The sequence below is a fragment of the Panthera uncia genome, chromosome C2 (genome assembly GCF_023721935.1).
Source record: "Panthera uncia isolate 11264 chromosome C2, Puncia_PCG_1.0, whole genome shotgun sequence".
Taxonomy (NCBI): domain Eukaryota; kingdom Metazoa; phylum Chordata; class Mammalia; order Carnivora; family Felidae; genus Panthera; species Panthera uncia.
The window spans coordinates 75099433-75113402 of NC_064810.1; the positions used below are offsets into that span (position 1 = coordinate 75099433).

The 13970-nt window shown below is 33.9% G+C and overlaps 1 protein-coding gene across 2 annotated transcripts in view; it reads right to left on the reverse strand.

The window, feature by feature from the left end:
- OSTN (osteocrin) overlaps window positions 1–13970 on the reverse strand; it is a 95915-nt gene that overhangs the window by 21208 nt on the left and 60737 nt on the right. For both annotated transcript variants that reach the window (XM_049628407.1, XM_049628409.1), the window contains 2 exons: window positions 9035–9133; window positions 5684–5898 (listed from right to left, as the gene is read on the reverse strand). In XM_049628407.1, the coding sequence (XP_049484364.1) occupies window positions 5684–5898; window positions 9035–9133 (314 nt within the window). The remainder of the gene's footprint in view (window positions 1–5683; window positions 5899–9034; window positions 9134–13970) is intronic.

Below are 13970 nucleotides of genomic sequence, written 5' to 3' on the forward strand. Positions count from 1 at the left end.
CTCAATTTTTAAAAGTTCTTTATATATAATAAAGTTGTTAACACTTTGATGTAACTTATAAGCATTTCTCTAATTTATTATTTTTCTTTTTACTTTGCTTTATGATACCTGTAGCCATGGAAACTTAAAAAAATGTAAACATCAAATGTATCTAGTTTTTCCTTATTTTTTTCCTGAGATTTTCTGGATTTTGCATCAGAATTTGGAACGCTTTATCTCTGAACAGAACTCACCAATGTTTGCTTCCAGTACTTATATGGATTCATCTGTTTTCTCACTTAAATTTCTGATTCATTTAGAATTTATCATAATGTATGGTTTGAGAAGGGATCAGTTTTATCTCTTTTTTCCATATCTCCAAGTCATTTATTCAGAATCTATCCTTTCACTCAGTAATATGTGAGGCTGCTTTTTAAATAAAGTTAGTGTCTATTTCTTGAATTTCTGTTCTGTTTTTGTTGTTTTGGTGGTGGTTTTATCTTTGGTCTATCCATGGGCTATTATTATACTACTGTAAAGAAAGGAAAATATTAAAATATTTAGTGGGCTCTTCTTTCCTCTTTCTTTGGGATTTTTCTGTCTATGCTAGTTTCTAATTTTTTTCTAATTAATTTTGTAATCAATTTCTTTAGATCCAAAAAGAACCCTGATGGTATTTTTTATTGCAGTTAGGTTAAGTTTACAATTTAACTTAAGAAGAGCTGCCATCTTTTCTGCTCTTGTGTCTTTTGATGCCAGGAACACAGTGCGAGCCTCCATTTGTTCAATCCACTGTTTGCATTTCAGCATTATTCTCAGAGGTTTCCTCATATGTGCTCGTATATGAACATTTTTAAAATTTTTATTTAAATTCCAGTTAGTGGAAATATAGGGGATTATTAGTCTCAAGCGTACAATATAGTGATTCAGCACTTCCATACAACACCGGGTTCTTATCAAAACAAGTATACTCCTTCATCCCCATCACCTATTTCACCCATCCCCCCACTGCTTTCCCCCTCCCTGGTAACCACCAATTTGTTCTCTACAGTCAAGAGTCTGTTTCTTGGTTTCTCTCCCTCTCTCTTTTTCCCCCTACATTCATTTGTTTTGTTTCTTAAATTCCACATATGGGTGATATCAAATGGTATTTATCTTTCTCTGATTTATTTTGCTCAGCATAATACTCTCTAGCTCCATCCACATCATTGCGAATGGCAAGATTTCATTCTTTTTTTATGGCTGAGGAAGGAGCTTTCTTTGCTAACTGTATGCCTAGATACATTCCTATTTTAATGCAATTATAAATGAGGTCTATCTTCTATCTGACCTCTGCCGGTAATATAGAAGTACTATTAGCTTTCTGTATTTATGCACTTTGCATTTTAATCAAAAGGGTTTTGTTGTGGTAGTTTTTCCATTGATTATCTTTGTTTTCCAGCTTCTCATTTGTAAATAAAAATAATTTTACTTTTTTCTTTCCAATTCTTATGTCTCTAAATGTTTTCTCTTGTCTAAAGGCATTTCTAAATTATAGTAGAAATGATGGGTGTGGTTTTCCTATTCCTCGCTTTAGTAAAACTTCCCGTACATGTCACCATTAGGTAAGATAGAGGCTTTGGGCTGAGGTGTACATAAATACTCACATATACACACACACATATGCACACACCATGTTAAGGAAATATCTGTCAGTTCTCATTTTGTTGTACTTTAAAAAATATAATAAATGCTAGATTTTGTCAAGTGCCTTTTCTGCCATCTAAGGATATAATCATATGCTTTTCTCCATTGCTCTATTTATATGATGGATTACATTAAAAGAATTCCTAATATTGAGTGACACTTTCCCGGAATAAGCCCAATTGGTTTAGATGTATTATATTTTTAAAGTTTTGGATTCTACTTATTAACTTCATATCTCTGGTTTTTGTACTGATATTTATAGATGACATGAATCTAAAATTTCCTTTTAAGAATGTAATGTTTATTATTTGAGGATCAATATTATATTTGTATCAGGAAATGAACTTAGAAAGTTTACTTTATTATGATCTGAAAAGGTAAGATAACCTTGGGATTATCTGATACCTTAGGATTTGATAAAATTCTCACATGAAAATATCTAGATCTACTTTCTCTTGGCAAGCTCTTTTAAAATTAAAAAAAAACCTCCATGGTAATTGAATTATTTGTCTCTTTTGGGGTCAATGTTTGTAAATCATATTTTTCCAAAATTTTATCCATTTTACAGGTCTTCAGTTTATTTGTATTCAGTTGAGCAAAGTAGTTCTCTTTTTAAAGATTCTCTGTTTTGGTGTTTCCATCTTGTCACTTCTAATTTTGTGAATTTACTTTCTACTTTTTTCTTAATTAGCTTAGATTAACTAGTGGCTTGTATTTTTCTCAAGAAACACAGTTTTACATTTATTTTTTATACACTATGGTTTGCTTACAAACGATTTCAGCTTTTGTCGTTATTCTGACCTTCTCCTTTTTTTTCTCATGGCTTTTCTTGACTTACTTTGCTGTTCTTTCTAGATGTTTTTGTGTGTCATTTTGCTTTACTTCTACTTTTAATTTTTATTGGTATAATGATGATTTTTATCTGATATTTGCTTTATGTGCCCCTAATATTACATTTTCATTATTATTATCTTGAACAAAGCGTATAATTTTATTTTGTATTCCTCTTTGGCCCAATAGTTATTTAATGACATGGTTTATACTTTTAGGTAAAAATGACTTCTTGTTTTCTAGTTTTGTTATTAAGTTCTAGTCACACTGTGTTTCAGTCAGTGAATTTTTTTTAATATACTGTTTTTTAGAATTCCTAGAGGGTTTGTTTGTCACCTCAGATACGGTAAATTTTTTGAATACTCCATATGCACTTCAGAAGATGCTATATTTTCTATTGAAGTTCAGAGTTCCAAATAGATCTACAAATTCCATTTTATGGATTATATTGTATATGTCTTCTATAAATTTTAAATATATAATCGGCCTTGGATTTTAAGAAATGAATTAAAGTCTCCTATTCTTAATATGTTTCTTTCTATTTCCTGGCATTCCCTGTGGTTTATCTTTGATAAACATTGGTACACTCTTTTTAAATTTTTATCTATTTCTTTATTTATGTTTTTATTTCTTTTATTTTAGTTTATTTTAATGTAATTTTTCCTGGTATAACTTCTCCATTCTTTTATTGCCAACCTTTCTAAATATCTTTATTTTTAGTTGTGTATCTTAAATACAGAAAAGGGTTGGATTTCCCTTTATCAGCCAATCTGAAAATACTTGCATTTTACTTATTTGTTTAACTATTTTTAATGCTTATTTATTTATTTTGAGAGAGAAAGTGTGTGCATGCTAGCAAGTGGGAGTATGGGAGGGGCATAGAGAGAGGGAGAGAGAGAATCTCAAGCAGGCTCCACACTGCAAGCACAGACTACCAGGTGGGGCTGGATCTCATGAACTGTGAGATCATGACCTGAGCCAAAATCAAGAGTTGGACACTTAACTGAGCCGCTCAGGCACCCCCAAAACATTCACATTTTCATAGAAAAGTTACATCTATTGACATTTATTGACATAATCAGTATTTTTTGAATCTATCATATTGTAAATGTTGTATTTATATATGCCAATATTTTATATAAAGTTTTTCAATACTCCTTATTTTTTATGCTGTCTTTTTTTTATAAGAAAGTTTTAATTTCTTTCTTATTTTTTAATATGAAAATCTTGGTCCTTGCTCTCTTCAGTTGTTTTCTTTTATTCTTCAGTAAAATATTCATTAAACTTAGTTTGAAATCCTTTTTTTCCCCTTTTTCTCCATGTTTCCAAGTAACTATTTGTAGTGATCACTTTGATTTTCAATTAATAGCCATGAAATAATCAAAATTCATTCTGAATTGTATATGCTCTCACTACTTTTCCTGAATTGTTAGATATTTGATGAATCTATATTGTCATACTATAATCATAGCACATGGCACTCTTTTCCTTGCAACCCTCATTTCTCTTAAATTATACAGTTATGGTCCCACCAATTCTTATGATATCTCTCAAGTCATTCCAGATGTCCAAAGAAACTCACTTAGTATCCTTCTCCAAGAAGTGCTCATGGAAACAATATTCCCTAATTTTTTAAATGTTTATAATAGTTTATTTGTAGCCTTTATATGTGAAAATCTGTTCAAATGGGTATTAAATACTTGTCAATCTCCCTTTATTTCTTGCAAGCTGAGCTGTGTTAGATAGATTATATCTCCCAATATAGTCTCCTCTTATAATACGTCCTAAAGATATTGTTAGGATGAAGCCTCAAAATGGATTATATGTATTTATGGTATTGATGCAATATGTGTTTAGTATATATGGTGTTTATGCTATTATAAATTTATATTTAAATATTTACATATAACATCTATATATTGATTTTTCAATTATTTACTAGACTATGTTGCAAGATCCAGAAATCAAAAAAATAACATTTATTAAGAGGCACAAAATTTTCTCCTCTAAAATTTCACTTATTCCTTGGATTTCCATGGCCTTCTTCATACATTTGTCTCTAAACATATCTCTTCTTGTTTTGCACTGTAATTCATTATAAGTATTTTCATATTTCTTATTAGTATATGATTTCTCTGAGGGAAAAGACTATACTTCCCTCCTCTTTTCCACCAGAACCCAACACAATGCTTAGGACATAAGTTGAATTAATTTATATTTGTTTATTTAATTTTTTTTAACGTTTATTTATTTTTGAGACAGAGAGAGACACAGCATGAACGGGGGAGGGGTAGAGAAAGAGGGAGACACAGAGTCGGAAGCAAGCCCCAGGCTCTGAGCCATCAGCCCAGAGCCTGACGCGGGGCTCGAACTCGTGGACCGCGAGATCGTTACCTGAGCCGAAGTCGGACACTTAACCGACTGAGCCACCCAGGCGCCCCATATATTTGTTTATTTAAAATAGGGTCTGGATTTCAAAACCTAGGTGAGGGATTATTTTCTAAGTACAGTAGGATAAATTACAGCCTCCAAGTGGTGATTTTATTTCTTCATGTAGTTCTGAGACTCTCAGAATGTAAGTCCAGCAAATTGCATCCTGTCTGCTGAGTCATGGAGCACAGCAAAGTCACGGAATCATGGACAAATGCGACAAATCCTAAAACTCCAAGTAAGCACGTAAGACAGGAGCAAAGGACATGGAAATGAGTGCATCAAAAAGTGGGGTGCCAGATGATGAAATTCTTTTCAGGGTTTGCTGAGGAGTTTTCTTTAATCTTTTAAGCAATGGGAACATTTCACCAAAACACTTTTGTGTTAAATGATGCCCCTGGTAGCAGAGATCCCCCCTCACCTCCTAAACCTGTAATGTCTTATAATAACTATTTTACATGTGCATGCAATGAAATCTTCCTTAGGAAAGTATGACAAAAACATTCATACATACTGTAGCAGTCATTTTACTTCCTCAACAGTTATTTCCCAAATTATGCTATTAAACTAACAAGTTAGCTAAAACATTTAATGTTTAGCTAATGTTTAGCTAAAACACTGAATGTAAACATTTAATGTTTACAAATATGTTTACCTCCAAGGTTTTCATCATCTTTTCTTATGTGGAATTCTGTTTCTGGAGTTAGAGCGGCAGGATTAAAAAATAAAAATGTTCCTTCTTCAAGAGTTCACTTACCTCTGTTTACCTTTATGATCGACAGAGCCAGCCGAGAGTCTGTCCAGGGGAGACCCAAAACCAGAGAAGCTCCTTTTCTTCTTTGTTTCAATTACATCATTCTCCAGAGACACAAGTTCATCAAGAAGCAAGAGTTTTGCTGCCAGGTTAGTGGCTGATTTCTCTTCCCTGACTGTGGGCGGTGACTGCACATCTATGACTCCAGAATCAAAAGCCTGTAGGGCAGGAGGGGGTGATTCCACTCATTCAGAAAAAGAAACCTCAAATATGTATAACCATCTGCTTTTGGCTTTTGCTACCTTTAGCTGACATGCTTGCCATGAAACTTGATTTCTTGTGGATTTATGCTCCCGAGAGAAAGACGTTTGGGAACAAAAATGCATAGAGATGAGGTATGTCCAAAAGCAATTAAAACAACAACAACAACACACACCCACACAGGAAATAAATAAAAATTTATAGGTCTGTCTCTAAAATTTAGTATATTAACTGAGCATTCTTTTAGACTCTTTCCCAGTAACAACTGCATCCTTATCATTCCCATAGCGCTTTATCTATACTTCTTTCATCATTGTACGCATGACATTTTCCCTGTGTTAGATTGATTACAATATATTTGTATTGCTTATTAACTTGTGAATAACCTGAGGGCAATAACTGTGTCTAAACTAGTTTTTTATTTGCTCTCTTCAATGCTTAGGTCAGTGTTTTGCTCATAGTTTGTACTCAGTAGATTTCTGTATGTTTATGGAATGAAATTTGAAAAAAAAAAACAAACCTCACATTGTTTTCTTTTTACCTTTCATTCATACCTTATTGATTCAAGCTATTAAGCATCCACTATGTACCAGCTTCTGCATCAGACCTGGGGGACACAAAAATGAACAAAATCCAGTCTCTGCTCTCAGGAAGCTTACTATCGCTTTCCATGTGATTTATTACCACATTGTTTTTTTTTTTTTTTTAATAGCTCATTTTATTTTATTTTTTTAGCACTGAACAGTATTCCATTGTCTGGATGCATCTTAGTTTATTTATCCATTCACTTCCTGAAGAATATCTTGTTTGTTTCCAACTTTTGGCAATTATGAATAAAAGTTGCTATAAATATCTGTGTGCAAGTTTTTGTGTGGACGTAAGTTTTTATCTCCTTAGGTAAATACCAAGGAGCACAATTGCTGGATCATATGATAAGAGTATGTTTAGTTTTGTAAGAAGCCACTAAATTATCTTCCAAAGTGGCTGTACCATTTTGCATTCTCACAAGCAATAATACCACATTGTTAATGAGCATCTACAGTGAGTCAGAAATATCCCAATGACTTTATCCTCTCATGTGAAATTTCTTATCTGTTTGTTTCACATATTGGCACTTGACACTTCATTCAAGTCATAGAAGTGTGGGTGTCATTTATGAAGCCTGTCTTTTCCTTTCCTAAGCCCAATCACAGCATTTAAAAAAAATGTTCTTATTAATAGTCTCTAGTCATTGTGGAGTCCAGGGGATATTACTTCTTTTCTAAGAAAGTGAGAATATTCCCTTGTGGGAAGAAATCAGCTCCAGGGACCTCCTCCCTGCCCCCCTGTTAATCACATTCCTCCTTGTGCCAGACTCTTGGTCTTGGCAAGATTCTTTTTCTTCACTTTCTGCCTTTCTTCTTAGATTGTTTCCTCCATTCTCTATGTTCTTCATTTTCCCCAGTAAAATGAAAGAGTAGCATTTTCCAGCCTTTTCATCATTGGCCCCAGCAACTTTCTTGTGAAATACATATAGTCTGACACTCAATCTACTGAGCCTCTTCTTTCTTAAACCAACCAAATCTATACTAAGTCTGGACAGTTCTTCCTGAAAAACCTCTCCCTCCCTCTCTCCCTCCCTCCCTCCTTCCTTTCCTTTCTACCTTCCTTCCCTCCTCCCTCCCAGAGAGAGAGAATCTTAAGCGGCCTCCATGCCCAGTGCAGAGCCCAACAATGGCTCAGTGACGTCATGGCAGTGACAGTGAGGTCATGACGTGAGCCTAAATCAACAGTTGGACGCTTAACGGACTGAGCCACCCAGGCACCCCTCTCTTGCTCTGTCGTATTCTCATCAGTAGTGATTTATATCAGCTCCTCTTCACTGCTTAGTGTATATTGTTAATCATCTTATAACCTGCTTCTCTATCTTCTAACTCTCCCTTTTCTATTCTATCCTGAATACTGCCATGAAGTTAATTATTCCAAACACACTCCCATCTTGTAGAAATAAAATAAGAAATATCTCATACCTCTTGTTATTTGCATTGCAAACTCCACAATGTGTTCTAAACTCCTCTTAAAATCTCAACATCTACCACTTCCCTACAAAAGCTTGACATCATAGACACTGGGGAAGGGAAGGATGCTATTATGAGAAAGAAATTCTAAAGAGCAGGAGACAAAACTTTCAAAGGACAAAGATAGGAAATCTTTTATTATCTCTCAAAGCATCCTCCAAAAAAAATGTTATCATTCTTTCAACTGACGCCCATACAAAACAGAGTTTTCTTCCTTTTTAAAGATATTCATGGGGTGCCTGGATGGCTCAGCCAGTTAAGCAAGCATCTCTGACTTCAGCTCAGGTCATAATCTCATTGTTCATGAGTTTGAGCCCCATGTCAGGCTCTGTGCTGACAGCTCAAAACCTGGAGCCTGCTTCAGATTCTGTGTCTGCCTGTCTCTCTGCCCTCCCCGGCTCATGCTCTGTCTCTCTATCTCTCTCGAAAATAAACATTAAAAATTTTAAGATGTTCTTAATCCTCAGGAAAAAAAATCATAGAACTTATATAAAACTTGTTCTTTGGTAAAATGCATTTCAGGCTCTCATTTGTTATTTAAGAAGTACAGGGACTATTTTCTAATAAGATCAAATAAGCCAAATTAATGTTTCTCTGTGTCGAGATGTCCTCACATTTCTTTTTATTTGTGCTTTAGTCATGGCAACAAGAAAACATTTGTACCGTAATACAAAGTTTGGCCAAAGCTACTCAAATTTTCACACGTAACACCTTCAAATTTCACACAAAAGCACTTCATCTTGATGTAATTGATTTAGTTAAAAATATGACTGAAATGATTATGAATTTTCTTTTATGCTTTTTCTGTTCAAAGAATACTAATACTTATTACTTCCAGGTTATTTATTTATTTTTTTTTGACATTCAGTTGGATTTCTCTGAATTTACAGTGAGGTCAAGACAGTAGAAAAAATATCTTTTTCATCAGTTTTGTGTTATTAAGGCATCTATTTGTCAGCAGTATCTGCTTCTAACATTAGTAGAAATGGCTTATAATCATAAAAAATATATGGTCCCTTAAGCTAGTTTCCATTACCTCTGTTGCTACATCCACTGAGCGTACTTTTCCTGAACTCCATAGCATCAACGTCACAGCCAGAATAAAATGTGCATTTGCCAGTCTCCCGTCCAGCATCTGAGGGTCACATACATCATGGTCAATATTTATTAGTTTAGCATATAACGATAGAAAACAAAATCTCCTGTAAAGCTTGTTAGATGCAGGTGATAAACCGAATTATTCAGCTTCTCTGTGCTGGAGTGCATCTCTGCAAAACTTGAATCATACTTAAAAGAAGCTATCAGTCTCCTGGAATGAATTCTATCAAGGCATCATTTCCATGAAAGCCTAGACTGGGATTATATAGCTATAATCATAATTCAGACTAAAGTCTGAGAAATCTAGTTTTTTGTAATCTTACTCTTTGACTATCTAATCCAAGGATTACAACCTTGCATACCTAAGGGGAAATGTGTGAAATTGGTCAGGTTTTAGAAAATAAGATCTAGTGAGGTCTGTGGTGCACCCGAGAGAATGTGCTGTGTCTGAAAGCATTTAAATTCATAATTTCAAAAACACCACATATCTAATAGGCGAATATATTTATGTCCTTGTGCTGTGTAAGGATTTCTTAAGTAATATTCAAAAGGTGCACATCTTATAGGAAAGAAATGCTTGTCATATTTCATTCTATTAAAATTGAAAAACTCTGTATTGTAAGATACAATAAACCAAAAAAAAAAAAAATGACAAAGTACTAAGTGGAGTATATTTTCAACATAATATAAAAATTAAAACTGGCATTTGAAATATTTAAAAACTGATTTTTTTATAATCTTATTTAAAAAAATTAATTCAAGTTAGTTAACATATAGTGTGAAAATGGTTTCAGTAGACTCTAGTGATTCATCACTTACATATAACACCCAGTGCTCATCCCAAGTGCCCTCCTTAATGTCCATCACCCATCTAGCCCATCCCCCCCACCCAACACCCCTCCAGCAACCCTCAGTGTGTTCTCTGTATTTAAGATTCTCTTATGGTTTGCTTTCCTCTTTTTTTTCCTTCCCCTATGTTCATCTGTTTTGTTATCTTAAATTCCACATATGAGTGAAATCATATATTTATCTTTCTCTAATTTATTTCACTTAGCAGAATATATTCTAGTCCCATCCACGTTGTTGCAAATGGCAAGATTCTTTTTGATTGCCAAGTAATATTTCAGTGTATACATATACCACATCTTCTTTATCCATTCAAATCTGATAAATAAAATTTTAAAAATAACAATAAACTTAATTAACAATTAAGTAAAAATGGGCCAAAGTTATGAATGGACATTTTGTAGAAAAGGAAATAGCCTAATGGAAAATAAACATCCAAAAGTACACCATCCAAAAATACATGCAACTTCTTTAATGCAAAAAAAATGGGAGAGAAATGGTATACCCTTTGGCATGCAGCAAGTTGGCAAAAATTCAAAGTGAACATTGCACATATTAGAATGGTGCTTGGAAACAGAGAAACATGAGTGATGCTAGTGCGGTTGGAAATGAATCCAATCATTTGGAGAAAATTGAAATACATCTAGAAAAGTTAAAAATGATCATGTACTACCTACAACCCATTTATTTCACTTCTTAGTATATAGTCCAAAGGAACTCTTACATGTTTATATGGAGACCTGTATCTGAAAGTTCATAGCCTCACTGTTTATAGTGGTAGAAAACCAGAATCAACCCAAGGGCTCTACTCAAGAGGAAATGGGTGTATAAGTTGAGGTATATTCATACTGTGAACTTAAAACAAATGACTTAAATACATGTGTGTCTACTGTTAAAACAAATGACTTAAATCTTACGTGTATATATATGCAAGGATTGCAAAGAAGCCCTTTTGGGGGGATATGGGAAGTTGTAGAACAATATATATGGCATGCTACCATTTACCTAAATTGGGGATGCACAAAGCAATTTTGTGTATTTTGGAATCTATATATATAATTAAAGTATAAACCAATGGAACTTGATTCATAACTATGATTGCCTCTGTGGAGAGAGGGAAGTAAATAGGATTATGGAAGAAACATAGGGACTTAGTTTTAATCTACATATTTTTTTAAAGCAAGTATGTCTAAAAAGTACATTTGTTAATTCTGTATAGTAAGCACAAAGATGTGTCATTCATGCATTTATAATTTTTTATATTAAAAACCCTATACAGGCAATTAAAGCTAATCTGTGGTCTATATCAGGTCTGCTGGCTGCCAATTTGACCGCTGGTAAAGGGAAAGCATTGTCTGATTTAGGTAAGATCACAGGCTGTGGGCTACAATAGAATGGGCATGATTTCACCACTTAGTACATGGCATCAGGAAAGATTCCCCCTACCCCCATCCTATTCATCCCTTAATGAGAACTCTCAGAAAACTCTTATTTCCCTAAAAACATCATTTGGAAAGCTGTTGGGAGCAAAAAAGAAAGGATGGTTAGATGGATCTGAAGAACTGGATTTGAGTCTTCTTGTGGCTTTAGTATTAGTGACCTTGGATGTGCATCATTTAATCTATTTGCACTTTAGTTTTCATATTTGTGAAGCAAGGAGTAATTCTCATTTCGAAAGAGCTTTGAGAGGATTGAACTGATTCATGTATAATTTCTTTGTCCCATATAGTATTTATAATTTGTAAGAAAGAACACTTATGAGGTAATACTAAATATTTCTTTAGTAACTACATTCACTTTAGAGTGACTGGAGATTTTTTAGAGTACTTCCTTATAGTACTGTTACTGTGAAACCTCAGTGTGGATTTTAGCAATGAAGATTATCTGCTAGAATAAAGACAAATAAATGTTTTATATAGACAGAGTAGCATGTGTATCAACCATGTCTATTAACATTTAATATGGGCATAAAAGTATTTTAGTGTTGTTGATAACTTTTATCAAATATGATTTTAATTTTCATGTTATGTAGTCTAAACTAGTTCTTCTGGAGGTTACCAATAAATACTTTGGACTCTTATAATGTCAATCTCTAGTTACTTCTCTATATTCCATCCTTTCTGAAAGGGGGCAGTAAATTCTGTGTTCTCTTTCTGACAAATTGATATCTGAGCGGAGTATTTTTATAAGTATCAAAAACAATAAATCATGTCTATGTCTCTAAATTGAGACAGTAGAAAAATAACAAAGAATGTAACAGTTATCTGGTAAAAATACCAACAAAAAATGCATCCCCTATTCTTTAGAAAATTTGCCACCAAATCATATTTTTTTACTTGTAATTATGCTGTTGTCTCTTTAACCTTTCTCAACATAGAGGAAGACATATCAAAACCTTAATTGTATTCTAAAAATGATCTCACATTTCTGGCATATCTTTATTTTTTAAAAATAGCTCTCTTAATCAAAGATAAACTACAATTGTGATGTTTTACTTTCTCATTTTTTATCATGTTAAAAACAGGTTACAAAGTGGGAAATTGCCCAATTTTATAAGCCTTTCCATGTGGATTTCCTTTAACTATTTTTATGTATGTTTCACTAACCAGGTTTCTCTTCATCTCTGCAATATTATAAATGGCACAGGATGATGGACATTTACAATATTGATGACTATGTCTGAGGCATATATTTTTGTGCTTGGGTGTATATAGGAAAAAAGTCATACTGTACCATCTTACAGATAACCACATCCTGATTATTTGGATAGGGAGATGTAAAAATAAATGCTGAGTTTAAATACACACATTTAATGGTTCAAAGCCATGCTTGTAGCCAGTTAACCAAAAGGCCAAGTTCCTAAATATGGCAGTTGGGACACTAATGAAAATAAACACCCTGGCACCTGCCACACAGAAGACATTTGATTAACTAGTTGAAACTTGATTGCCACAAAATTAGAAATAGAGGAAATTATAGGGAGGGAAGAAAAAGAGTAGGTTCAGTTCCATTTCCCTATTTTGTTGATAGTGGATAAATATAGCCTATGATTTAAACATCTAGTTGGCCCCATATACACTCCAAATCACAGAAAGAGCACTCAAGGATGTTCATTGTATGAATACACCAGAGTGGAGATGTTTGCAAATTTTTCAGTAATTTTTATTGAGTAATTTTTGAATGATATTCCTCTGGCTAGGGAGGAGCTTCAAAAGAGTGAGCATGGAATCTGCCTTATAAAATTAGGTGTGTACTTCATTCATTTTTAGCCAATTGGTCTGCTATGTTTGTGCATTTTCACATTTTAACTATTTTTTTTTGAGAGAGAATTTTTAACATGAATTTTTTTAAGTTTCTTTATTTTGAGAGAGAGAGAGAGTAGAGGAGGAGCAGAGAGAGAGAGAGAGAGAAACCCTAGCAGGCTCCATGCTGTCAGTGCAGAGCCCACAAACTGTGAGATCATGACCTGAGCCGAAATCAAGAGCTGGACACTTAACCGACAGAACCACCCAGATGCCCCAAGAGAACGAGAATCTTAAGTAGACTTCATGCTTAGGGCAGAGCCTGATGCTGGTCAGTCTCACTACCATGAGATCATGACCTGAGCTGAAATCAAGAGTCAGATGCTTCACTGACCGAGCCACCCAGGGGTCCAGCATTCTCACATTTTAAATAATACTGCTGAATAAACAAGCATTTACATCGTGTAACATCTTAATCTATGTTTCAAAGACTTTCCAACACATAAGAATTTCTTATATATCCCAAAGGGATCCTCGAAACAGTATCTGGAGTGGCAGTGGAGAGAGCAAGGTGTGAAGTTCTGTTACATGTAAGTTTGGGAAGCAACACGTATTGTATATTCCCTACAGGAACATTGGGAGTGCATACTGACATAATAAAAACTCTGAAAATGCAGGAGCAAAGAAATTATGTAATTGTATTTAAGCTAGAATTAAATGAGAATTCTGTTAAAATGAAGACAGATGTTCGCATTACTGAGAACTGATGCTATAATGAATAATTTT